Raw genomic sequence first — 27,514 nt, 5'->3', positions numbered from 1 at the left:
TCTCTCGGTCCGGTCAGAGGACATGTACAGGTTAGTTTAACCTGCCAGAACCCTATTCCCTCTGCGCCAGACCAAACAGTTAAGGTACCAAAGAAACAGCAAACACCGTGCTCGCTATGGACTTGTCTTAAAGAGACAGGCAGGGACTAACGCGCAGAGAGACAGGGACATTCTCGCCCATTCACTGTCGTCCAGACGCGTTGCTCGGCCTAACCCATCGATCAGGACAGAAAAATCTTCTTTTGGGAAACCCGAGAGCCACAGAGACTAAGTAACAGTCCAAAGTGGACACACAAGTCCAGGGTGAGAGAAACAGCTCGGCTGCCATCTAGGAATAAGGCCTTGAGAAACCTCCCTGGCAGAGACTCTGACCCTGAGTGTTAGAAAGATGAATGAACAAGAAACAGAACCGCAAGACCGACGATGCTGAGAGCGGTGGGCCAAGGCCAGCACTGCGCCCTGTCCGGAAACAGCGAACCAGATCGCAGACCTTTGTCCCACGAGAAATGTGGGCTGCGGGGCCATTTCGGAAGCAGGACGGGAACCACGGGCCACACGGAGCCCCTCCCTGTGGTTCAGGACACCTGGGGCTTTTACTTAGGGAGCCAACTGACAAGCTCGCTGCTCTCCCGCTTTGGCAAAAATGTTCTGGCCGGGAGAATCAGCTACTCCTCTGAGCGATGACCCAGCCCAGGAAACCACAGGACGGCTTACCACCCAGCCCAGGAGACCAGGAAAGGGTTTAAACCACCCCGGCTGAACATATGAGGTCATTCTTATTTTTTCAAAAAAACTGTCTGAAAAGCAATACAAGTTTTCATGAGGAAGAATGAGCCCTTCTCTTTGAAAATCACCCTGAAGACATGGGAGTCCTCTTCAGAAGGCCGGCTGGGAAACATGCCATGCAGCCTGAACCCCTAAATTCCTGCCAGGTACAAACAGTAGACCTAAGAGAAATCACCCCTTCGGTGTGCCATGTGCCATCCCATGGGAAGCGTCCCATAAACATGGACGCCTTGTGACCACACAGTGGCACGGTGACTTCCCCGCAGGCCCTGCGTAGCTAACCGCAGGTAGCAGCTGCGGGAGGCTGAGCGGGTGCCTGTGCGTGCCGGCCGCCAAGCCGGGCTCTCCCTTCTGTGGGGAGGAGAGCCCCTGCCTCCTCTCTGGTCCGCTTCTCTGCTGTCCAGCACGCACACACTTGCAGACTGGAGGGGCCTGGGCTCAAAGCCTGCCTCGCCGGTTACCTACGTGACCATGCGCAGGTGAAGGAACACCTCCACGCTTAGCTTTCTCCGTCTGCAGACGAGATGACGGCAGCGAACATCTGCTGCACACTGACCGTTTGCCGGGCCCTGCGCCAGGCACTTTCCATTACGATCGCTCCTGTTTAAACTCCCTGAAGCCCTGTGAAATGATTCCTAGGCCCCCAGCTCAGGGATGAGGGGGGCATGGCAAAGAGAGGAAGTAACTTGCCCACAGGTACAGAGTAGGAAGCACGGGAGTTGGGACTGAACCATTCCGCCATGCCGTCTCCTCACAAAAAATCCATCTCAAAGGAGCACAAAAGGGTAAAGTGCCCGCTATGTGTCCTGCACACAGCAGGTGCTCAGCGTGAGTCTTTTCTCCTTCTTTCCCCTTGAATAGGCACAGCTGTCTTAGAGAGCAGAGCGTGAGGTGGGTCAGGAGACTCCCGTCTGACCCTACCTGGGCCCTCACAGCTCCGGGAGACGCGACGGCTGTGGCTTGCTCAATCCAGGCTGCAGTTTCTCCACCAGAAAATGCAAGAGGAAGACTAAATGGGCCTCACGTTTCCTTCCAGAACCGAACTGATGATGATTCTTTGAAGCATCCACAGCGGCTTCCTTCGGACATGGCTTATGACAGGCTGCAGGATGCCCATCGGGGACCAACTCCCGCAGGACTGATGACCCAACCCCCGGAGGTTTGAAACACCGTAATTGTCTGAAACCCTGCGACAGGCTCATAACTAGTGCCCTGCCTCAGTTTCTTTTTAAATAATAATCAATCATTCATGTGACCTACAAGAGATCTTTCTAAAACACAAACTAAAATGGTAATCATCTCATTTTGAACACTCCTGATGTTTCTTTAAAATATGAACTATAAAGGAAAAACTCAGAAAGACGGACATAAATGAAGAGAGACGATAAAAACAAGAGACTTAAGAGACACAGCGACCGAACGCTTTGGGGGAGTCTCAGCTGGATCTTGATGCAAGAAAACAACTGTAAAAAAAAATTACAAAACAAAACTGGAACACACTGGAGGTTTGAGAATATAAAGAAATTACTGTTAAATTTTTTTTAGGTATGGTGATGGTATTGGACTTCCAACAACAACAACAACAACAACAACAAAAAAAACCTCACCTTGATGAATACAGGTACAAAATAATAAATACTCGATGACAGGCTTCCTACCAGAAGGCAGTCACATTTTATAATGAATCCCATTTGCATTCCGTTCCATGAAGAAATAGTCTACAGGAAGACCTAAACGGGTGTGTGCCATGCTGACGAAGAGGCCCCCACCTGCCACCATCAGAGGCCTCCCTCGCCCCCCCCCCCAGACGGGGCCGTGGAGACCAGCCGGGAAGACTCTTACCCAGAAGAGCATTGTGCCCGTTATCATCCGGCAGGAACCGCTTGTCAACGGCGCACACCAGGAGGTGGTCCGGCAGGCTCGGGGACTTGGCCCCCACGAGCAGGAAGCCTGCGGGGACGTCGATGGGCTCGCTGGAGACGGAGACCAGACGCAGGTCCTTGCCCGCCTGGCAGAACCCTAGGAGGAAGGGGCGGGGCTCACGCACGCTGCCGAGAGAGTCCGGATCCAGGATCCACGTGCGCAAAGGGACGAGGGCCTCCTGGATCTTGTCGGGACCCACCCTTACCTCTGGGTGTGGGTGACTTTAAAATTAATTCTGAGAGATAAAATCATAACGTGGTTACTCATGACACGTAACCGCATGCTTTTATGACCATCGGCGTCCCCACATAATACACGTTAATGTGCAAATGCAGCTCGACAGGGAAAAAAATGTAGACAAATGGTGGTAAATTAAAATGTATGCAAGATAAATCCGAGTAATCTAATATGTTTCACATCCTGCATTTTACGTGTATGAGGACCAGCGAGCATCAGGAATGGGGGGTGAGGACCAGGCGATGCGGGAGGCCTCTGGGGAGGGGCCTGGGTGACCAGGACCCCGAGGAGACTCATCCGCATAGGGAGACGTTCACGCTATACACTTTTGTATTAAGAGCTTTTAAATATATTTTCTATTCAAAAAATAAATGGCCAAAAATATCTGGAAAAAAAAGGAAGAAGACGGAACCAGCTGAGTTTATCAGGATGGACCCTTTCTGGGGTTTTTCTCGTGAGGCACATTCGGCCCGGTCCCCTGTGCTTCCTCCTTCCTTAGCTATCGACAGAGACCAACCCTGGGGATCCCAAGACCTTCCCTGCAAAACTCTGCAGGACGGCGCGCTGTGTGCTCCAAGTTCTCCCGCCTTGCCCCTGGGTGGAAGGCAGAAGGGAAGCCTGTGGGCCCACTGTGTGCTGCACTGCACGGGGCCGGGTAAGCTCCGCTGAGATCCCACCCCGCCCCACGGGGATGGAGCCCGGTCTGCCGCTCAGGCTTGGCTGGCCCCCTCCCTAGTCCTGGGCAAGAGCGGCAAACTCCCAGCGGGTGAGGTCCAGCACCCGCCAGTCAAGGCTGCCCCTAGTCGCTGAGGGGCTATGAGCCAGATGGAGCCCCACGCTGTGGGGTGGCTGCAGGTACGGGGGGCGCACTGGCACAGGGGACCGCACAGCACACGCCGCAGACTGGGCAGTGGGCACGGCCGGCAGGGGCCGACAGGGGCCGGCAGGCTCACCGTCTGTGGTGCAGCATCCTTCGGGCGGAGGGTGCATCTGGTAGGGGTTTGGGGGACAGCTCGGCTCCAGCCCCCCTTCCCCCTCTTCTTCCTCTTCCTCATTGTCCACTCGGCTACCACCTAGAAGGGGGAGAGGAGTGAGAAGGGAGGCAGAGGCGGGCGCTCGGCGAGTCTCGGCTACCGAGTAATTCATCGGTCCTCACACGCACCCCGTAAGTCGCGCATCATCGCCGGTCTACACTGGAGAGGAGAGCTAAGGCTCACTCAGGCAATGGCTTTCCCAACGGCACAGACTCGGGCTCTGACCCTGGCCTCGTGACTGCAAATTCAGGGTCACTCCTCTTCCCATCACAGCGGCACATGTCTGCACATGCACTAGACACGGGGCTCGATGTGCGTATACTGACAAGGACTGAGCACGAAGCCGGTACGCAGTAGGCATCCCAAAAATATGTGTGTGGGAGGCGCCTTGATGTACTAGATCGGCCGTTTTACAGATAAGTAAACTGAGGCTCAGGGAGCCCCACGACCGGCCCACGGCTCTTTGCTGTACTGCTAGGAGCACACGCTCCCAGGTGAGTCTGACGTCCAAGCTGGTGTTCTGGCCACCGACCGCACGGCGCGGTGTAGAATACAAGGACAGTGCGAGCCGCCTTGACACAGCTCAAGAGAGCAGGAAACACTACACCATCATTTACCCCCACGAGGTAAACCCATGCATACATTACTAGAAAGACAAACACACCCAAACTTGTCACGCCCACGTGCAAAAAGCCATTCCGGAACAGAACCGGGCGTGACGACTTCAGGAAACTATTTTTTAACTGAAATACCATTTCGGGAGTGATGTCGGACGAGGAACTAGCCAAGGGAGAGAGGAACCGGCCATGGCAACGCTGGTCCCCGCATGTGAGCTGTCACGGCAGCTTCTTGTCACTCCCCTCCTGGAGAGCAGGGTCCCGCCCTAGTCAACTCTGCCATCGAGACGCCCATCAGAATGTCCCCTCGAGGGGGAGAGCTCAGGGAAAGTCTGCCCGGCCGATCCGAGCACGCAGTCAGACTGAAACCAGCATCTCGCGAGAACGGGAGGGGGTCTGGGGATGGGTCATAGAAACGAATTTTCGCAGTTGTTGAAGGACAGTCCCAACTTCTTCTAACAGACATTTTAGGCTAAAAAAAAAAAAATCTTTCTCCACTTGTCTTTAAATGTCATTGAATAAATAGCCTGCAGGTGCCTTCGTGGAACAGGGTCGCCGTGAACACCCCTAAACACCCGGGGCCCGATGAAGCCGTTTCTTCCCTGCTTCTTTCTCCTCTTTCGGTGCCAGCTGCTTTGTTGTCATTTCTCCCCTCCGTCCTCCTTGGCCCCCACACCCTCCCTCCATCCGGTGGGTTCAGTGGTGGTAGGTCAGTGGCGAAATCGCGCGCCGTGTAAGGAGACCGGCCTGGGAATCAGGGAACTCCAGTTTTACTGGCTGTGTGGCCGCGGGGAAGTGGCTAAACCTCTCTGTGCCCCAGATCCTGCATCTGTCAAACGAGGGGGTTCTATAAGATCCCTTGGGGCTGTGACAGTCTGTGGGGCAATGTGGCCTCACTCAGAGAGGCACGGGATACTCCGGGCATGATTAAGTCAGTGTGGGGTGCTGGGAATGTCGCCTCGCAGCGGCCACCATTATAAAGGCGCCTGCGGGACGAGAGGAAGAAGAAACTGGACATTTCAAGCCTGCTCAGGCCCGTGACCTTGGAAAGGTCCCAGCGGGAGTGAAGCAAGAATTCCTGGTACCGCCGTCTTTCTGGGTCTAGAGGACACAGAGGTGGAGGGTGAAAACGTCGCCCAGGAAGAAGACAGGGGTCCGGAGCCGGCTGGAGAGCCTCTCTGAGGAGCGTCCCTCCTGCGGTCACAGGCGGGGGCGGGGCGGGGGGTGGTGCAGGGGGCGGGGAGGCTGATGCAGAAGGGAGACCCCGGCCCTGCAATACAGCGCCGGACTCCTCGGGCACTCGAACTGCCCTTTCGCCCCCTGTGGGGTGGGGGCGCAGAAGGCTCTGCAGCAAAACCCAGACCACTCGGGGTCGGGACTCCAGCGGCGCAGAGGGGACAGGAAGACACCAACGATGACGGCGAGAAGGGGTGAGCGTCAGGCGCGCTGAGGGCACGGCCCGGACCCTCCGAGCATCCCTCTGCGGGGCTGAGCCGCGCAGGAATTCAGACTCCCAGAGACAATGAAGAGGAGGGACTGAAGCCTCGGGAAGTCAGAGAAAGAGAGGAAGATCCGGTGGCTAAGAAAGTGGGATTAGAGGTCAAAGGTCCCCATCAGCCGGTGCAGGGCCTTTGATGGGATCAGTCAGCCGGCGACAATCAGGACGCTTCCTAAAGCTGGAGCAGAGACACCGGCTGTCGCCCGCCTGCCTGGGGCTCCCGGGGAAGGGAGGGCTGGACACAGCCAGTGGGGTGGGAGCTTAGGGGGAACCCCGAGGTTCTTGGGGGCGCTGCGCTCCACGGAGGAGGAGGCTGTCCGTTCGAGTGTTTAGTAAACTGTTCCCATCAGAAGAGACTGCATGACGTGCTGGGTGGTGGGGATACAGGAATTCACCTGCATCTTGCTTAATTAATAAACACTCACCTCGAAAACGCCAGGGTGGTTATTTGCTCCATTTGGCCGATGTCGCTTTTTAAAAAGTAAATAACACATAAAAGGTTTCTCCCCTAGGAGGAGGCGGTGAGACTCTCTAATTCGAAGAACAAAGTAATCAGGCCTCAGCCGGATGACTCTCACGCACGGGAGAATGTTAAGTGACCGAAGAAGGCGGTTAGTACACCGGCGCCCGCCGGCTCATAAAAACCACCCGAACGTGCGAGGAAGGACCGACCGCGAGGAGATGAGCGACACTGACAGACAGACAGACAAAACGAGAGGCGGCCTGGCCGAGCTGTCTCCTCGGAGGCCGTGAGGCGGACACCAGGGGCTGGGCCGACCGCCCCGTTTATGGAGCCATTTAGCAGACCGAAGCGTCTCCGCCCGCTCGCCGACCTTCCCCTGCTACAAAACCCAAACCTCAGAGGACGCCTTCCCTGGGTTTGCTGGACAAAGGGGAAAATCATAGCGGGGGCCACGCTGGTTTCCATACCAACAGGGGGCAGGCGAGGTGCCAACAGCCGGCAGGAGGCCTTCAGCACTCAACACAGGAGGCGCGAGCAGCGGAACCCTCAAAACGGCCCGAAAGTGTCACCGGCCCAGTGCCCGACCGGCGGATGAGGGCGTCCTGAGAAACCAGGCAGTTCGGGAAACAGCCTCCCACTTAGAGGCCGGGAAAGGCTGTCTGTGGAGGTCTTAGGCGTAAGGAAAAGCCGCGTGGGACCCCCCGATGGCTTTCTCTTCTCTCTTCCCAGGTCAGTATCCTTGAAAACGTCAAGCAAACCAATGCCCCATCTTCCCAAATCGCAGACTTCAATTGCTTGAGCTGGCGTAAGTGAAGCGCTTTGACTTTAAGGTGCCGTTCAAGTGCTCCGACTTGTACGTTAGACCACTGCCATTCATTTATCATCGCCAACGCAGCCTTTCGGTGCTGGGAGAAGGTACGGGCGGCCCTGTAACACGTATTTCACAAGTCTTTCTCCCAGCTGGAAACACGACGCATAACGTGTCCTCCGGCTCTCCCTCATCGCCCCACAGTGTCGCAGGGAAGGCCTCCTGTGCCCGGACACGGGAGGACGCGTGGCTTTCCCACGTCCTGCTCCTGGCCACCGCCCAGCTCCTCTCCGACCCGGCTCCAGCTCTTGTGGGTCCTGAGCTGCTGCTACCTACAAGGTGGACTTAGGGACATTTTAAAGAGCGACACGAGGAATGTGCTAGAATTAGGAGCTCGCACCCATGCCTCATTTCCCCTTCCGTGCAGCCCTCCCCAGCCCACCCCGCACGGGCACGCATTCACGCACAGGTAGGTGTGTGCGCGCGCACACACACACACGCACACGCACACACGCACACACGCACACATCGTGACCGCCCCACCCCAGGGCCAGGCGTGCTGCATACTTTCATACTTAATTAGTTGACTAAAGTTTGTTTTAAACCACGGCCCTCTTTCACTCCAAGCGAAAGACATAAATGGACAAAAAGAATGTGCGTGACATGAACTGTCTCAAAGTATGAATTGCCGAAGGGTAATTTTTAACATGAAAATACCCAACTATAAAAAAGACAAACTGAAGATGGAAAACCACAACCATCGGATTCTCTGGACAATTAAATAAACTCTAAAGTTGCCCCCAGGCCTGATGATAATTTACTAATTCCTGGCACACGTAAAATTCATAAGGGTTTGCTCTTGGTTTTCAAAAGTTTTCAGAGCGCTCTTGCAATGCTAGGACAAGAGAAACTGCCCGGACTACTTTGCAAAGATATGGTCATGAACCACGGGACAAAGAGAAAGGCAGTACCTGAGGGTCAAACGCATGTTAAAATTTCTTATGGACCCACGTGAAAACGTCTAACCTTTCAAAAGTATAAATAACAACCAATTTAGAACAGGCTAACACCACCCTCTTCCTTTCTCTGATTCATCCAATGAATAATTTTATTCCTTGCGACTTCATGGCCGGAACTTACTTTAATTTCAGCCAAGTCAGAAATCATGGGCAACTTTCTTTCCCTAGCAGTTCTTTTCTGCTTAGACTCAATGCTTTCTACCCAGAGCAGCAGAGGACGGGGCTTCAAGTCCTGCTGCTGACATTAACTGCACAAACTAAACGGAATTCAGAAACGCATCTCCTACCTTCCAGAGCAGAGAGCTGCTGCTCGGCCTCCAGGTACAGCTGGGAGAAGACGGGCCTGGGTGCCAGGCTGTTGGACCGCAGCGAGGCCTCGATGGAATTGTGCAGGACCTCCTCGAACCGCCTGGTCCTCAGCTGTCCAGCGTAAGAGTTTCCCATCTTCCAGAGAGACGAAGGAGCCTTCTGTTCAAAACAGCATCTCAGTTTCGGTTCAAGGAACTGACCCAGCACGCAAAGCCCAAAGGTAGAGGCCAAAGAGGAAAGGGCCGGTGACCCCCATTCAGCAAAGAGGAGGGGCGGGCGGCTCAGCCACAGCTGCCGCCCGACAATTACAGGAAGTCGTATAAGTGACGGCTCTCTCCCATTCAGCCTGGCTCGCAGTGTCTGACACCTCTTGAAATGTTTTACTAGAAACCGGCTCTTAGCCGCCCCCCAGGTTTCATGGATACCCCCCCCCCCGCAGCTTTTCCCTGAGCTGTGATCCTGCCCCTGTGACACCCCACAGACCGGTGAACCTCTATTTTCCTAGACTTGCAGAATAGCCCTGAGCCACTCTGTGTACGTGACAGCAGCCAATAATTCAGTGACCCGTGACAACCGGCCCCCAGACTTTAGGATTATGGGACTCGGCCTCCCCTTGCCTTCTCTGGAGGCGGGCTAGCAGATTCCCCATCATTGTCTTTTCTGCTAAAAGGCCGATTATTAACCTTCTTCCTTTAAAATGTTTTTTTTTTTTTTTTTTTTGGTTTATGATGTTTTCATTATACCAATAACGCAGAATTATATCTGGAAATCTAAAATTTACAAAAGAAGGTGGAGATGTCAGGAAAATCACGGGTGTTTCCATTCCCTAAGATAGCCACTATGATTTTTTTTTTTTTGGTAGCAGCTTGATTAAGATTTAATTCGCATCCCACACCGTTCACCCACTGAGCGTGTACGATTCAAACATCCGTGCTACATTCAGTGCTGTGCAACCATCACGTGATCCATTTTAGACTGTTCCATCACCCCAAAAGGAACCCCATACCCTTTACCTGCCACTCCCCTATCCCCCAACCCCCATGCTGGGCAACGTCTAACTTCCTCTCTGTCCCCACAGCTCCGCCCCCTCTGGATGGCTCACATTAAGGGGGCATAGTTTGTGGTTCCGGCTGCCACAGTGTGTGTGAGGTCCGCCTGCACTGTGTGTCTCGGCCCTTCATTCCCGCTAGGACATTTCGATGTACTTTCTCCGGACTTAATTTCCTTCAGAACTTGGGGACAGGAGGGAGATGGAGGTGCTGCGTTCCCATGGTTATCATCGTTCTGTGATACAGTTTTTGATTCTGCTTTTTTCGCGTGATGTAGGCATTTCACCTGATCCTCTTACGACTCTTTTTAAAACAATCGTGACGGCTGTATCGCATTCCACTGAGTGAAGGAGCAGATATTCGGTCAGACTTTTCTCTCAGACCATACATATAGTTAAATCTGTATATTTAGTCCTTCCCAAGAGCCTCCGTTTAATTTCATATTCCTTCCTAATGTTTTTCCATTTATTTCCTATCTCATTAAATTTAGCTTTTGTTTAATTTTCCCTTTTTGGGGGGGAGGCGGTTTAATTTCTTGTACCTTTTCCTAAGTTCTTAAAATAATTACTTTATCATCATCTTTATTTTTCCACCTTATTTCTTTAATAATGAAGACATTAACAGCTATACATTTTCGTCTGGGTACCTCTTTTGCTATGGCACTTAAGGTTAGTATAAAATGTTCTTCTTTTCATTTATTTTTAGACAGTTTATGATATCCCTTCTGATTCTCTCTTCAATCTGATAATTATCCAGAGTTTATATTTAATTTATAAATAGTTAATTCTTGAGGAGGAAGGGGTCAGCCTTATATTATTTCTTTCCCATTTGCACTAGATTATAATCATGACTGTGGCCTTAGAAACTCTTTTCAAGTTTGTCAAGAGTTTCACTTTGAGAGACATCTGATGGGTTTTTACAAATATACTATCGATATGAGAAAAGAGACATACAAACTTTCTTCAAGGAATAGAAGGAGATAGTTTATTTGATTCTCGTATATCTTTGCATATTTCTCATTGATTTCAAAGTAGCAGATGACTTTAAAAAAATAGCACAAGATGCCAGCTCCAGTGTGACCCTAGGACAGTAGCTTCATTATACGGACACACGCTCAGCCACACTAGTTATGACAACGGCTTCACAAGCCAGGCACAATCTCTCATAGCACTTCGAGACACATCCAAGAAATTCTCCTTGTCCTCATTCTGTTGGTGGCAGAGCCATTTCAAGATGGGACCTTTGCTGCCCTTAGGGAACTCTGGTTCCCTCCCAAAGGTGAAACGGGCAGGTGGTCTCACTGATTTTCTGCCTCTATTGTAAAGAAGACTTTCCTCTCCCAACTAAAAGTAAGTGGGAACCATTAGACACTTCCTGCCTGCGGCAGTAATTCCTGACCACAGGGCCCCTTGGGCGGCCTCTGCTTATGGCCTGGGGAACAGGGCTGTTGGGAGGATTGCTTCAGAAATTAGCCCAACAAAAAGAAAGTGCTCGTGACAGAGGTCAGCAGCCGAGCCACCTAATAGCCCCATCAGAAGAGGCTCAGGGCCTCCTCCTCCGCAGCCTTTTTCTCTTGACCTGCTGCATACTTTGGTAAGTGGATGAGGCCACATTTGGGGACACGTGCATTATATTTGATTCAGGGTGGTCTGTTTAAAACCGCAGCCAATTAAAAGATCAGAAATGCCTCCTATTTCTATAGCGCTTTGTCTGAGGAGCTTAACACACACAGAAGAAAGCTTTGAGGCCGGGCCATTTTACATGGAGCCCTTGCAGAATGGTGCTTGGTGGTGGACTGGGGCATCCGGACCCTACCTTGCCAAGGCTCTGTTCAGTTCGCCTGGCGGTTGATTGGCACCCTGAGCCCAGAGGACTCCACCGCTTAAAGCAGATCAATGCCTAATGAGGATGGAGCCAACAAGAGGAACACATACAGATAACACTCATTGGCCCATTCACTGTGCGAGGCACTGAGTATGAGCCCTCGCTTCACACACAGGGTGCCTGGTGAGGATACTATGAAGCCCACTCGGATGATGAGAGTCCTGGAGATAATAAGTAACCTGAAGGAACTCTTGTGAAAATAGGATTGCATCGGGTGGGGGGGTGGGATGGAGATGGAAGGAGAGGGGAGCAACTCAAAGGGGGACCACCGCACACTCAAAAAAACGGAAACTTTATTTTACAACCCTAAGCAGACATCAACACTTTGACGTCTATAAGCAAACAGTGACAGAGACATGACCTCACTCCTTATCCAATGATGACTTAAACTCAGATCAAGTAAATACGGGTGAATCAGTCAGAGCAGGGAGGGAGCACTGAGGGCTACGTGAAATGGCTGTGGCCCCGCTGGTTCGTCCCCACTGGACCGTAATGGAAGGGTGCGGGGACTTCCCGCAGACACACGGCAGGCTTCGTGTGCAGACAGGACGCCTGCCGGGTGAGGAGGCTGGGGATCAGAGCGCAGAGCGGGCCGAGGTGGAGGCACGGTGGGAGCCCTTAGGTGTGTTAGAACCCCATACTCGCCGGACGGGGGACCACAGAGCCAGAGACAGGCGAGCCTAGCTCAGGGTCAAACGCGGAAGCCTAGACGCTCCCAAGTGCCCACGGAACGAAGGGCCTCCATCCCGGTGAGGCTGGACACTTGCGCGCCCCGCCCCCGCCCCGAGCCCCGCCCCCGCCACGCCCCCCCGCCCCGAGCCACGCCCCCGCGCGCCGGGCCCGCCATGCCCCTGCGCCGCGCCAAGCCCCGCCCCCCGCGCTTAGTACTTGAACTAACTGCCGGCACCCTCCCACGCTGCAGACACACGTGATTATCGGACGTGTTAAACCATGTTGAAAGAAGTTTTCCAGGTTCAATCAGACTATGGGGATGAACTATCGATAGAGTCATAAAAATGTAAGTAAACGAAAGAGCGACAATGAGAAGCTGCAGGAAAAAATAAGACGTTGTGTAAGAATTGAATATTAGAGCACATTGCAAACCTGTGCTGAGCGCTGACTCAACCAGAGTGTGCGACGGAACCGTTTTGGGAGGAAGGGGGTAAAAACGGGATGTGTGCATATGAGGGCGTGTTTTTGAAGAAGAAAGAGGTGTAAGAAAGCTAAATTCTCATATTCCAGAGTAAGAATAAAAAGTCTAGAAATAAAGAAGAAATGGCAGTACTGATTGTTATTTGCAAATAAAGGGGTAAATTCCAGAAAAAAAAAAACTGAAGAACTGAAAGTTGGTTGCCTCTAAGGAGCAGAAAATGGAGTGGAAATAGGTAGGGAGGCTGTTTTTCATTTTAAAGTTTACATTACCATGTCATATCATGTAAAACTTTTAGACTAGGTGCATATTTACGTTTATTAAAAACTGGTTTACATTTTAAAAAAATGAAATCAGGCATGAACAGAAATGATAGACAAACAAAATCTCAGAAACATGGCAGCTGAAGGCCGTGGGAAGCACAGACTAAGCAAAGGAAGGCCACCCCGCTAAGCATTACCTGATTTAACCCTCGCCACAATCCCACCTGGTAATTACTTCTATCCTTACTTTTATCCCTATTTTACAGATGAAGAAACGAAGGCTCAGAGAGGTCGGGAGTCCTGCCTAATGACACACAGCTGGTGCCTGGTCTGGACCTGAAAGACTATCGTCTCCAAAGAATCTCTTCCAAGAAAAGGAGTGCTAAGAAGTTTAAACTAGCAGAATATATAAAACTCAGACATCCTCGGTTGAAGGGTCATAAATCTGTGGCACCATCACCTTCTATGCCTCTTCTAGGAGTGACAAGACACTGTCCAGTCTTTCAGAGAGCATTCCTCCACAGCCCTAAAGGACAGTGCCAGGAAGTCGGCCTCAGGAGACTAAGCGTGCCTGCACAGCGACTCGAGACGTCCTCCTGGGCTAAGTGGTCTCATTGTTAGGCTGGGAGCCCATAAAATCCTGCAGCTATTCATGGGAGGAGCTTCTGTCTACACTCGCAGAGCCACGGGACACATTTCTTAGAGTACTTACAGATTACACAGTATTGCATCCAAAGGGGACACGAAAAAAAAGATATTAAAACTCCTGTTTAATCTGTTTTATCTAATCATTTTAATTATTTTTCAATACATTTTATAATGAAAATAAACATAGTATATACTATATGTAGGCAATTTGCACATCAAGAAACATATACAGATATACGTATTAGAGAGAAGGCATGAGTTTGAATGAAAAAGAAAACCAGTCAGAAAACCAGTATTTACTTAGTGTCTACTATGTGCAAACAGCCCTGTGACAAAAGTATTATCTTTGTTTTGCAGGTAAAGAGACTGAGTGGAATTTAAAAGCATTTATTGTCTTCACATCTTTATTATTTCCTTAGCAACGTAAACCCCAAGAACGTTTTAAGTAATAATCAAAATAATAGCTACCATTTATTAGAGCCACTTTGTGCAGACAGTTTTCCTGGTTTGCATTTGTAATTTTATTTCATCATCGTCAAAGCCTTTAAACACACCAGAAGTACGGCTCTCATTTTACCCATTAGGAAACTGAGAGGTTAAGTGACCTTGCCTAAAGTCACATGTTTGGGACAATTTTAGAAGGTCCAATAATGGTCCCAAGCATGAGCATTTTTGCTTTCAATGAAGACGGTGACTTCAGAAAAGGGAGCTTTTTAAAAAAGTTGTTGTTTTAAATGATGTTCACTTGTGCAGCCATGCTAAAACTTTTGGTTAGAAAAAAGATTGCCTAGGCGGGGGCTACCATGACAGAAAAATAAAGCCTCAGTAAATGAAAAGCACCATTTAAACAAACAAACAAAAAAAACACCACGTTTCTAGCCAGACAAAGAAAACCAAGAGCATTCTAAGAATGTGCCTGAAGCAGGGTCTGCAAAAGAGGAGAGTAAGCAAGCAAAATAAACAGTCAGGAGCCAGAGGGCCAGGGCTGGACAGTGTCGCCTGGCCCTCAGCACCACTGCCCGTCCCTGGAGATTTCAGCAGGAGACATGGGGCTCCAGCCCACCCAAAGAAAAATATTCTGGCTCCGGCCTCTCCTTGAAGTGACCCCTCTCCCCCTTCTTTTTTTTTAAGAATAGAATATCAAAAGGTTTACCCAAGAGGCAGAAAATCTGCTTATCTTAAAAGGCTCACAGACACCGGGGAACCTTCGGAATTATGTGTCCAGCTAAAATCTGAGTCCAGTTATTTTCCTGTTCCTTTTATCAGTCAAGTAATGAGGCACCTCTGTCTAAACCCAGAGCCCCGATCTGTCAACAACAATTACCGAGTTTCCAGAATGGGCTGCAACTTCCTAAGATAACAGCAGCTCTGTATACTCCTGCGTGCTGCACACTCGTCACTTTGCTCATAAAAATGAAGCTGTCACTTCTGCCTGCTGACCCCAGCCCCAGCTTCCCCAGTGCCCACAGAGATTTCAGTTAATTCATGGACAGTCGCCAACATCCCATTTCCTCCTTAATCTGCTTGCTAGGTGGTAAAAAGCTCATACTTTGAATAAAACCAATGGGGGTTTTAATTCATGGCGATGCTTCTTCCAAGCTGTGTGGCCTCGGGCAGGTTACCTAACCTGTCTGAATCTCCATTTCCTCATTTGTAAACTAAGGATAATAAGAACCACCTTCCAGAGCTGTAGTGAGGACTAAATGAACTAACATACAGAGGCCAGTTGGCACATAGCAGATGTTAATAAAATCGTCTCCTCTCTAAAACTGGAATTAACTGCTATAATTCTAGATTCCAGATACTAACCACAGATCCTGACTTAATTAGATTCATTGAACGCGAGGGGAAATAGTTAAACTTCTGGCTCCCGGTAGGAATGCACCAGAAAGCAGAAATCACATTAGCTGATGCCCCCGCCCAGGTGTCTCCTGAACTCACCTATTGTTATCTGTTCCAGCCAAGGTCAGGGGAGCCCTTCCTAGAGCATCAGAGTACAAGGTGTGCACTTTGTTCTCTCCTGGCGAACACCTGCCGCTCCACAGGTGGGCACCGTCTGTTCCTGTTCTTCCTTCTGCTTACACTGAAGCCAGAATTCACTGCTCCTTCTTCCTCACCCCGCCCTGCCTCCCAATACCTTGCTGGCACCTCCCTGGGCTGGGCTGGGCTGGTCCTCCCTAAGCCACGGAGTGCCTGCGTCTCCCTCTTCCTCAGAGGTTTGAACTGCTGGATATAGCAAACAAGCTCACTCCCCTCTCCACTCCCCAAGGAGCCCGGACGGTTTCTTATGGAGAGTGAATCTGGCAAGTGGACGGCCAGTGACTCTGCCAATTACCCCCAACCGCCAGAGAGCCTTCTTGATCACCTGCCAGGCCACAGGTGGGAAGAGAAGACTCAGCTGGGAGCTTTCAGGGTCTCGGGGCCAAGTTCAGACAGCTGGGTCTGACCTAAGTCACAAATTGACAACTTCCGACCCGTTCTCTGCCTTCTCTGAGTGAAACAGAAAGCTGTCCTCTTCCAGATTCATGGTTTTGCCTTAAACGAAGTTAAAGAATCTAGTTTGGATACCTGGCAGAAATACTTCATCCTGCTTGGAGTTAAGGATGAAAGTGAGACAGGGCCCCTGACCTGGAGAAACTCGCAAGGATGCAGGAATGCAGGTGAGCGGGGCAGAACTGCGCGTGCGTGGTCGTTGTCCCAGCGGGCAAAAACGTGGCTTCAAAGGAAACTGACTGGAGTGGCCCTCTATCTCAGAGGGCCTCCGGGAAGAGCCGACTCTGCAAGGATGAGTACGGGTTTGCCGGAGGAAAGACGGAAGGGTCTCTGCAGCAGAAGGTGGACAGTGCGCCCAGGCTTGGCCCAGAGGTGACACCCATTGTGTGACTGGGGAACACGGGTCGTTCTAGATACTGGCGCACAGGCGGACAGAGGGGAGTAGTGGGAGGAGGAGAAGGGGGAGGGGCCAGGGCAGATGAAACCCCGCTGACCAGTTTCCGCGCTTGCCCGGGGAGCCAGGGCTGTGCGCAGGCGCAATGAGGTCGCGGGTGGAGCGACGACCCCGCTCCCCCAGGAAGGCCTACAACAGAACGTCCCTCTGCACTGCGACCGAAGGGGACGCGCAGACTGGCTCTGCGCGGGGAGGATGGAGGGGAGGGGAGGCCGGGCTTTAGAAAGGGGTGGGGAGTCGGTGGTGGTATCACTGTCACCGTGCGGCACGGCGCGAAGGAGCAGCGGAGCGCGGGAGGGGCTCGGTGCGCCAAGCGTCCTCTTGCGGGCTGAGCCCTGGACCAGCAAAAGCCTCGCTCGGTCTAGTACCCGCTTGTCTTTGTCCTGTGTCTCCTCTCACCCTTGCCTGGAGACGTCAGCATGGCAGAGAAGAGGGCCGGGTCAAAGGCTGGAGTTCAAGTCCACGGGGGAGAAACCCCTTCCACGGCGGCCTGGCAGGCCCCACGGGAAGGTGACCGACCCTGCGCCGGCGGCCACGGCGACACACCCAGCCTTAACCAGAACGCCCCCAAACTCCAGCTCAGACCTGAGCTGCCACGAACCCCTGTTCCTTCCTCCTCCGATGCCCCAAGGCAAAATTTCAGAATCTTGCAGCCGACACGCAAGTATGGTGACTTATTTCTGATGAGGAGTCCAAAGCTTCGGGAAAACAAAAGCAAAGAGGTCAAGACTGCGATTTCAACTCCATAATTTCCAGCAGGCGACAGGCCCTCCACACGTGGGCTGAACCCAGGGATGCTCCAGGCGGTAGAACTGGCCGGCCCCAAATATACGACAGGGCCATAAACACATTCCGACTGCAGAGTGGTCTCCTATAAACCCTTTGACACTGCGGCTGGCAGGAAGCAGCATTCTGATGTAGATGCCCCCCAATTTCCCTGTAGGAACTCATAAACTCCCCAGGTTTTGCTGCAGGAAGGAAGGAAAGGCCGGCCGAGGGCTGGACTTCTGTCCCATCCGCTTGTCTCTGCAGCCGAGACTGTCCCGCCTGCATCCACCGCCCAGGCGTCTGGTCGCAGAAGGTGAGACAGCGCTTCCTCTGAAAGTGTCCTTAAGCTCTGGACAACGGACTGCAAAGCGATGTCCTCGGCATCCCCCACCCCACTGCAGAAGCAACTTCAGAATAAAGCCAGGGAAGGCATTCAAGGAGGAAAAAGCGACTGAAGAACTCCTCTCCAAAACCACCCAGGCAGGGTCCAGAACACGCTGTACGTCTCCCGAGCAGAACACGTAGAATCACACCACTGCTGCTTCTGTGTGCACCTCGTGCAAAACTCGTCATTTACAACCCCTCAGGTACCATTTCAAACAATAAAAGGAAGGAAGCTAATTGAGTGGGCTCCCTCTGCTTGCTGGACACCTGCGCTGTACTAAAAGCGAGTGCTTTGCCATTTTTTTTTGCTGAACACAAGCCAATGCTGTCTTTATAATAAGCAAAAAGCCAACACGAACCTCTCTACTCCCAAAGTCAAATGCACCAATGCACCGTACCTGGTCATTTCAGGCAGCCCATAAACCAGCCAGCCAAGAGCGGGCTGAACCCGGTGAAGTGGGGGCGCTCACAGAGGCCACGTCTTTCATCATGTGGGGAGCCCTCGTGCCTGATCAGGGTGCCGAGCGCTCAGTCAGCCTGACACCCTAGCGCCCCGGCCCCTTCCCAGGGAAGTAAAAGCAGTCAAGCCAGCCAGGGGAAAGGTTTCAAAGCCGGTATCTGCTCCCAGGGTTATGACAACCACCGAAAACAAAACAAAACAAACAAAACAAAACAAACCAGCAGCATACCTTCCAAGCGGAGCTCCATCTGCCTCAGGCTCCTGCTGGGTCAGATGACAAATGCCACCGTTTTCCGTCTTTTTAGCACTCGAGTGTTTTACTGGGTCAGAGTGCTCTCCGCGCAGGTACATACCAATCTGTCACTCTAACTACCAGCAGTTAAGTCGAGTCTTTTTAGACAACATGAAAGTCCTGTACTTGGAAAGTAACCACATTCTCCTGGACAGAGAACAAAGGGTCAGGGAGGCGCACAGCTCCACCGCAGGAAATGGGCAGCCTGGGCCCGTTTTGCGGCCACCAGAGCCCCACAGGAGCGGTGCTGACCCAGGGATGCACGCACCCCCTAAAATTAACCACCTCGGCAGGCGCCAAGTAAAACGCTCTTGACATTCACGGACGCACGTTCTTAGATTTTTCACTTACGTCATCGCTGCCACTATGGAAATCAAGAAAACACCAGCGTTCATCCAGAGCTTCCTACACGTCACCGTTGCAATTAACTCTACGACAAAGCCAGGAGTCCTGCTCAACTCCTCGCTGAAAACAGACAATAATAAAAGCTCGCTCCATTTGGGCTGAATACCTTTAACTGTGATTTTATCTTCCCGACAGGGTCATTTATTTGCTTGAAAAGATGGCTTGGACCCAGAGGTGTCCATGTCATCCACCCTTTATGACAAAGGCCAAAGGGCTGGACTGTTCTTGTTGGCGCTTCAGTGAGCAGAGAGAGTTCCCAGCTGTTTAAGGCCCGGTCCCCAAAAGCGCCAGGTGCTACAGAGTGTGGGAGGGAGTGGCCCACAGGGCAGGCCTAATCTTTACCTGGCTGAGCGGTGTCTTCCTAGAAAGAGCGAGTGGGGACACCACTGTCCCCACATTTTCACAGCAAGGGCAGGACGACACCCCCCGGTGGTGGTTCTTGAGGGAGACGCTGGGAGTCAGAGCCAACCCGCTGTGCCCTGGCTTCGCTTCCCCGGGGAAGACAAGTCAGGTGAGGAGGACCCGCGGGGGCTGCAGAGGAGGCGACCGTGCCGGATCCCGCCTTCTGCCACTCGGTGCACTGTCTGTAACGGCGGGAAACTGGACACTGTGGCACGTGCCCAACCAGAAAGCAGCCTTACGCGGTCTCCGATTCGCATGCGAAGCCAAGCCATGTGCAGAGGGGCCCTGAATGGCATGGGTCTACCTCGGGTCTAACACCCAGCAAGGAAGATTTTAAACTGTTACAGAAACACCTCGACAAAATACATGTATATGCACATATGCAATCTGCGGTATTTTATTATATATAAATGTGTGTGCGTGCTGAGAGAGAGAGTATTTTTAAGAGAATGGGCTCTGGGTCCAGGCTGGGGTTTGAATCCCGACTTACTGGATGTCAAACCTAATCTTGATGTGCCTCAGTTTCCCAAATCTGAAAAAAAGAGATAAAAGCACCTATTCCTTAGGGTGGTTGTGCGGATTCTATGAATTCCCATACACAGGGTGCTTAGACCAGTGAACGATACACATGAGGTAGTTACCATGTAGGCCATGATAACAGTAACAATCGTCATTACTAAGCTTTCCCCCTGTAAATCAACAAAGAAAATGCATAAAAGAGATTGGAAAAAATGTCTACGGTGGTTGCCTCTAAGTGAAAGAATTCAAGATTTGGTTTATGTTTCTCTAATCTCTTCTATAATTTGTTAACTTTTTAAATTGACACGTCATCGTCATCATGTGGAGGAAATTGGCAAAGAAGGTGTGTATTACGAAACTTTGGGCCGACTGTGCTCTCCCATTGCTGTAAAAATTGGCTTTTGGTGTGAAAATAGCACTGAGGTGCCTAAAGAGGAGAGCGCTCGGCCGACGTCAGCTCCAACGGGTGCTTCTGGTGTGGGGCTCCCTCCTGAACGTGGCTCTGCAATCCCACACTCAACGCCAATGCGTCTCCTTGCCACGAACCCCTTCCTCCTGTTCCAGATCAAACCCTACTCTCCCCCTGGCCCGATCCCTTCCACGTTAAATACGACTAGCACAGACATATCATATCAGCAGCAAACACTAGCCGTTCAGGCTGTGATATGTTGGCTTTATTTAATTCTGTGACCACAAAGTCTAGAAACAATGACCTTCAAAAAGCAGAAAAGTCTAGGTGTCCAAAAAAGTGTCCGGGAGACCACGACAACTGCCATGATCAAATAAACGGGCCGCGACTTTGACAAAATCTTTCCCCGAGAGCTTCTCAGATCCCTCTGCCTCCGCTTTACCTGTACGGCTGTGAGGGGCTGGCACTGCCCGGGCTGCCGTATGCCAACCGCCCCAGGTTCCTGCTCGCTCCGGGTCTCAGTGGCCCCTCCCTCCGGTTCTCCGTGCGTGGTGAAGCCAGCCTCCCTAAACGGACCCGAGAACTTTGTCTCTGTTTACATCTAACGGACTCCCAGGAGCCACACTAGAGAGAGGATGCGTGGCTGCTGCGGGCGCAGCGCCCGGAGAAGCCGATCGGCTCGCCACGCGCTCCCGGTGCCTTGTTTCTGGAGACCCCGAATTTTCACGTCCTGCTTGGCCTTCTCCCTGCACCAGTGAACCGGAGTGTCTTCCTGCGACAGAGCCAGTTGCTGGGTTGTGTTAACGTACAAGAAATCTGTGGATCATCTGAGCCTCTTTCCTCCATCAAAAATGGGATAAAATTTGAGCATAAATAATGAAATCTCCATTCCTGGATTTTGTTCACAGAGAGCTATGGCGCTGGGGCCTGGGTCCCCATCCCAGCCCCGCACCCGCCTGTCAGATATGGGTGGGTGCGGCCCGGCCTCGGAGCTCCGGTCCCCCATCCCAGAGGGAGGGAACGAGGCTTACTTCAGAGGGGTTTGTGAGGAGTAAATGAGACGATGTAGCAAAGCATTTAGCACAGCCGCTGGCACTTAATACGTGTTTTTCCATTTACCTTTTTTTCCCCCTTTTTTGAGGACTAGTCAGGCTGAGCTTTCGGTTGGTCACAAATCTGTTCCCTCGTCCGCGTCTTGCGTTATTTGCCGACACTGACACCCCAACCCCGCCCCTATGTTCCTCAAACGTGGAGCTTAAAAACTGAGCAAAAAGAGTACCCGGGAGGTACAAAGCCCCTTCGCTTCTGGGACCAACTCTTTCGGTTCCTGTCGACCGGGCGCTGTCCTGACGCCCTCCCTTCCCTCAGCCGCTCACCCACTCGACATTTGCTGGCGCCCACTACCCACTGAGTGTTTGAGTGACTTAACTTCAAAGAGCCTCAGGTCTCTCAGCAAAACGTGGATACCGATACCGACATCGCAAGGGGGTTGGAAGGCTTCAATGACACCAGGACCGTAAAGCCGCTTTTCACTGCCTGACACATAGTAGGTGCTCAACAAAGCGGAGCTTTTATCGATGTCATGATGATGAAAGGGAAAAGCTACAGCCCTGCTCTAAGGGAGCTTAAACCCTGACCACATAAAGACACGCCCCCCATCCCCCCTGCTGGCGCAGACGAGCAGACCCCCAAACCCTCTCCCCCTGCAGACCCAAACGTGCCGGAGCGGATGCCTCGCTAGCTGCAACACAATGAATCTGGTTGTGAATACACATGCCTGAAAAGCAGCAAGGTTACTCAAGTATGATTCATCGCTGTCTGCTGCAGTAATTAGAAGTATTTTGGCTGGTTCTAGGTCAGAATGACCCAGTTACTGCACTTTTTTTAATTTTTTTTTTTTCACGGCCAGAAGTTCGTGGTGAACCTTACAACAAAAACAAAAGGCTTAGGGAACAATGACGACTTTGTGGCTTTCACTCAGAGTGAGGACATTATCAGCTCTGCCCTTCAGAAGCAAGGCCTGACCACGGAAGCCATTTTCACTCGGTCTTTTATTTTATGAGGCACAGTATAATTTCCATGCCCACCCCCCAAGACTGAGGCTTCTAGAAACTTATCTGGCCCATCTGTTTCTCCAGGACCGACCACAAAATCATGAGAGTGTTTATCGACAAAGGTTAATTTTCAAGAATTAAGGACAAAGAGAACTAATGACCCCAAATAACTGATCTTTGCTAAATTCTCCAGGAATAAATAAACATTTCCCACTTCATTCTTGCTGATGTTGACTCATTAGCAAGGATAGTCTCTGCAGAGTCAACGACAAAAGCATGAAATAATCATGAAAGCAGAGAAAGCGGACATAAGGGCAGAAAGCTGTATCACTCGCACCCTTAGCACTGCAGATACCTGTAATTTTTAAAAATGCATAGAAAAAAAAAGACTGGAAGGAAATACATTAAATGTTAACAGTGGATGTTTGGGGAAATGAAATTACGGACAGCTTCTTCTCCTTTCTAGTTTTCTGTATTTTATTTTTTACAAACGGTCGTGTGCAATTTGTATAAATAACCTTTTAGGGGAAAATTATAATTGTGATACCCCATTAAGCGTGACTCCATTTTGAGGGAACACAATATGCAATAGATAAAAGGACCTGGGTGGCGGAGTCGCGGGGACCAGACTCTGCCACTCCCGGGAGGCAGGTCACTTATCCCAGCTGTCTGGGCTGCATGCCCCTTGAGCAGCTGCCAGCTCCAGCTCAGCGGGTCCTTGTGTCCTGCAGGGGACAACGCTCCAGGGCAGACAAGTGACCCCCGGGTTCTACGGTCTGCTCCTCAGACACAGCAGCAAACGCGTGGGGACAGGCCCCTTCCCAGGGAGGGCAGCAGAGAACAGGGGCGTCCCACCTAATCTCAGGCGCACTGTCCCCCGAGTGAGGTTCAAAACTGGACTGACAAAACTGGATTTTACAGCCCAAGAAAGACCTGTCCTGAGAGCTCGTGTGTTTACTCTGCTGAACAGCCATGTGAGTGACCATGCGGAAAGCAGATACGACTTCAAAAAAGTTAAAGAAAAGGGAAATGAAGGGACTTAGCGATATCCTTAGGCCCGGAGTCGTCTTGGGAATCTGTACCAGCGACTCCACCAAAGTGGCAGACTTCGTTAAATTATCGGTCGACGTAGGATGAGGTGACGCCCTCCCAAGCCAGCCTGCCTCTTTCCTCCCAACACGTCACGCTTCAGTGTCTGTCTGGCCACAAGCCCGTGAACCTCCACATCTGTTTTGTTGACCACAGACTCCCCAGAGCCCAGCCCAGCCAGTGTGTCTCCGTCCGCGCCTCCTAATCCAATGAATGCGCGCAGTGCTGCTATTTGGAGAGGCTGATCGGCAGAAAAGGCAGCTGGACAGACACGCCGTCCACCCAATCCACCAGGCAGGCGCCGAAGCTTACTCTCGGGTCAAGTTTCACCACAAGACGCTGTCAACCCCGCTAGCCTGGTCCGCACGGAGTCACCGTCCCGGAGTTGTGCTGGACTATAACCTTGGCTTTTCTCCAACACCGTCATGGAAAACAGCGATGTGAAACTGACGCTGGCATTTGCTAACAAATTAATCCACTGCGTCACCAAATCCTGTGTAGGAAGTCCCACGGTAGCAGTGTCTTTGGGAATTTAACGCGGGGGGCGGGGGGGGAGTCCTTTCTCCTGAAAAGCTGGCACACTTGCCCCTTTCTGATAATACGCTCCTCGCACTTATTACTTCCTCATTTTGTTCTGACCACGAGGTTAATAGCGATAAATGCCTACAAGAAAAATAAATAAATAAGCGAGTACTAATTTCAGGGAAAACAATACACAGGAAAACAGGAGGACTAACAGTAGTACCTCCCTGGCTCAGCTGCCAGCGTTTACGTGGCCATAAGCATGTATACAAGGAGCCAAGCTACCAAAAACTGTAAATAACTATGTCGTAAGGATGGAGCGCAGGAGGTATGTGTCTGTATGGGTAGAACGGGGCAGGTGTGAAACAGAGAAAAATCCTTCCCTTCCACATTAGGGAATGTAATAAATATTGCCTAAAAATCAAAAGCCGAGAAGCAGCAAAACATGCTCTTTAGAAATGTCAAGATCATTACCAAAAGCACCAGTCGAAAGGATTGAAAGCGGCTGCCTCCCAAGAACGGGAAAAGGGATGGAAGGTTGGGGAGCTGCAGAGAAGATCGTAATTAGCAGCTTACTTAATCACCTCTCAAGTTCTTCTCTTACTGAGAAAAGCTACGGCTCGTAGATGCAGAGAACCAGGATCGCACGGCGAGTTAGTAAAGCTAAGATTCTAATGCAGGCTGCCTGGAACCCAAAGCTCACGGTCTTTCCGCTACATTATGCCCCCCCTCAGATTCTTCCATACGGAGGGGACTGGTGACATAAAGGAAGGAAGCCTGCAGCCCTGTGGCCCCATCAAATGCCACACGATGAGAAGCAAGAAAAAAGAGGCGGCGAGCACCGACAGTGGAGGACGACATTTGGGACCATTCGCGAAGCTGGGTTCCACTAATAATTAATTCACGTGGCCTCGAGGCCTCCGTGCGTCTTTTTTTTTTTTTTTCCAGAACGAACTAAGTTGGCATTTATGAAAGTGAGACTTGGCTAAAATCTGCCAAGTGTCTGATTCCTCCATGCCAAGCCGGGACAAGCCCTCGGACGTGTCACCCACCACAGGGAGCAATCGCTGGGCCCCAGGGCAAGCTAAACTCCCAAGGGCACTGGCCCCCAGGCAGTGTGATGCTTTACAACCAAGGATGGCTCAGGAGGCCCTCAGAGCCCGGGGGGAGAAAGGATGCTGAGAGCAGGCAGGAAGGAAGATACACAGCAAGGTGGACTCGGGGTGGGGAAAACCGGGCAAGGGGTTCAGAACCGAGCCTATGAACCACGCCTGTGTGCTAGCCTCTACCTCGCGACACCTCCTCTGTCGCCGGATGGGAGACCCGGCCTGACGGGGTGGCTGTACCCCCTGCAGGAGCTTCCCTCGCCCCACTAGAGGCAGAGTTTCTGTAAGAGCACGGCCTCCCAGGTCTTGGCCAAATGTCTAATGAAAGAGGCCCAAGTAAATCTATAGGGTGCATCACCCTGGAAGAAAACAGGCACGAGAAAGAGGCCGTGCCCCGGGCACCTTTAGGAAGGCCACATTGGAGACGGTTAACCTGAGAGTCACGTCGGCATGAGCTCGGGACAGCACCTCGCGCGTCGACAATCACGTCAGCCCAGTCGGGACTCGTTCTCCCCCAGGTAACGAGCCCGCGGGGAGCAGCTCAGAGCCACGGTGGCATTGTGACAATGCCATCCGAGACCGAAGCTCCTTCAGCCTCGGGAGGTGGCAACTGTGGCCCACACAGGAAGCAGCAAGAAAGGCAAAGAACAAAAGCAGGGTGGCCTGTGTACCAGGAAAACCATCGTTTGCCCAGAAGTCCTGCCCGATACATTTCCGCTTAGGAAACACTGGCCAGAACTTGTTCCGAGGGCCACCTACACGCCAGAGGGGCCTGGGAAACTGCGTTTTAGCTGGCGCTTTGCTATCTTGAACGAAATCAGAGTCCTTCCGTCAGGAATAAGAAAAGGGAATGGACGGAACTGCCTGCCACGGGCTGCAGAGAGGCCAGCGTCCGTCGGCCAGTGCCAAGATGAGCGATGCAGTTTGGAAGGCACAGTATGAGAAGCAATGATAAGACCAAAGCAGACCAAGGCCAAATCCGTCCCAGACAATGAGGTCAGGCTGACCTTCTGGGGAGGGGAGGCTGTTCAGACGAGGCATGGTCCTGTGAGGCAAATGCACAAACACCCAAGCGCTATTTTACAGAGGTGGCTATTTTGAGTGTGGGTTATCCGCCGGATGAGGGCAACACAGGAACGCCGCGAGAGGACACTCCTGCCGGGCATTTTACATGTCGCTCCTCGTCACGCGCATGCAGCCCTGTGAGCTCAACGGGAGCGGAAACGTGAGGGCCAGAGAGATGGGCTGCCTTCTTGCCCAAGGACACAGCTGGCAAGTAGCAGAGGTGGGATTTGGACAGAAACCTATCACGGACCCAAGCCCATGACCTCTCCCCTACTCCTGTTGTCCAGGTCGGTCTCCTGGGCACTGGGCGCTGGCCTGAGGCTCTGGCCGTGGGGCCAGAACAGAGCTTCCTCTCACCCACCTCCCGCAGAGAGGTCTCACGGTCCCACACCCTCACCCTGTCTTTGTCCTCAGGAGTCAGAGCCCTCCGTCCGCCTGTCCCGCCGCCTGGCCCCCTGGCTGTGATCCTGGGTGACGCAGCTCAGACCGCTGAGCAGCGCAAAGTGCCTCTCGCCCTGGCCGTCGCCCTGGCCCTCACCCTGGCAGGTCTGCCTTGGCCTCGAGCGGCCCACCCGCCACCGCCCCCGCAACGAGCTCTCTCCTGTTGTGGGTCTTCATTGAGCCTTATCGATAATGTCCAAATTGTCTTCTGCAGCTAATACCTTCTACTGGGAGGAAGGAGAAAAGAAAAGGGTGAATTCCACGCTTGGGCATTTATTTATTAGGAGTACAAACTTCCACTGGCAAATTCAGACGCAGTGTGATAGGTCCATGTCTGCCTGGTGAGGGTGCGGGGCAGGGGGGGGAGGTGGTAGAGATATTTCCTCAGATGCACTAAATTGTTTTCCTTTTCTGTAAATAAACAGTTCTTAAGTGGAGCCTGTATGAACCCCAAGAACAGACTTGCCCACGTTTGTACTCAGAGAGCCTCCATTCTGTGCCAGGCACTTCGAACCAATCTAGGTGGAAAAGACAGTGACGATTGACAGAGACCCCCAAACTGTGAGCTACACAGGCTGCCAAGCACAGCCTGCAGGCCTCCTGCAGTAGTCTGAGAGGTGACGCTCCCTGCATGTCACCTGGAAGGAGACGGACCAGGCAGGCCGAAAACCCAGGGCTACTTCCAGGTCTTCCTGTCTTCATGGTCTGACTTTGAATCACAACTTTGGGACGCCTCTCTAAGACACTCCTGCCAGACATCTATGCAAAGGGATGTCCCTTAGGGCTCACGAATGGTCACGTCTCTGCAGATCTCTGTGGCCAAGGACAAGATGCCCATTTACTACGAAGACGCACATCCCAGAAGCCTGCCTTTGTGTGGAGGCTGCAATCGACGCGTTCTTGTGGAGCTAGCTTTCGTGGCATCCCAAGGCCAAACAGCGATCTGTTTTCAAAATAACGCAG

The 27,514-nt window shown here is 52.0% G+C and overlaps 1 protein-coding gene across 14 annotated transcripts in view; it reads right to left on the bottom strand.

Annotated features, from left to right (window-relative positions):
- The window catches only part of GREB1 (growth regulating estrogen receptor binding 1), a 91,257-nt gene that overhangs the window by 44,546 nt on the left and 19,197 nt on the right, over positions 1-27,514 (bottom strand). For 3 of the 14 annotated variants that reach the window (XM_036224624.1, XM_036224628.1, XM_036224629.1), the window contains exons 1-4: positions 15,630-21,922; positions 8,673-8,853; positions 3,900-4,019; positions 2,629-2,805 (exon numbers count right to left, since the gene is read on the bottom strand). In XM_036224624.1, coding sequence (XP_036080517.1) covers positions 2,629-2,805; positions 3,900-4,019; positions 8,673-8,829 — 454 coding nt within the window. In that variant the 5' untranslated portion in view covers positions 8,830-8,853; positions 15,630-21,922. Of the gene's footprint in view, positions 1-2,628; positions 2,806-3,899; positions 4,020-8,672; positions 8,854-15,629; positions 21,923-27,514 lie in introns of those variants that run through there. The other 11 variants (XM_036224633.1, XM_036224637.1, XM_036224636.1 and 8 more) reach the window with 7 other exon arrangements.

The sequence above is a fragment of the Rousettus aegyptiacus genome, unplaced genomic scaffold (genome assembly GCF_014176215.1).
Source record: "Rousettus aegyptiacus isolate mRouAeg1 unplaced genomic scaffold, mRouAeg1.p scaffold_m13_p_7, whole genome shotgun sequence".
Classification (NCBI taxonomy): domain Eukaryota; kingdom Metazoa; phylum Chordata; class Mammalia; order Chiroptera; family Pteropodidae; genus Rousettus; species Rousettus aegyptiacus.
This window is presented reverse-complemented; position numbering and strand designations above follow the sequence as displayed.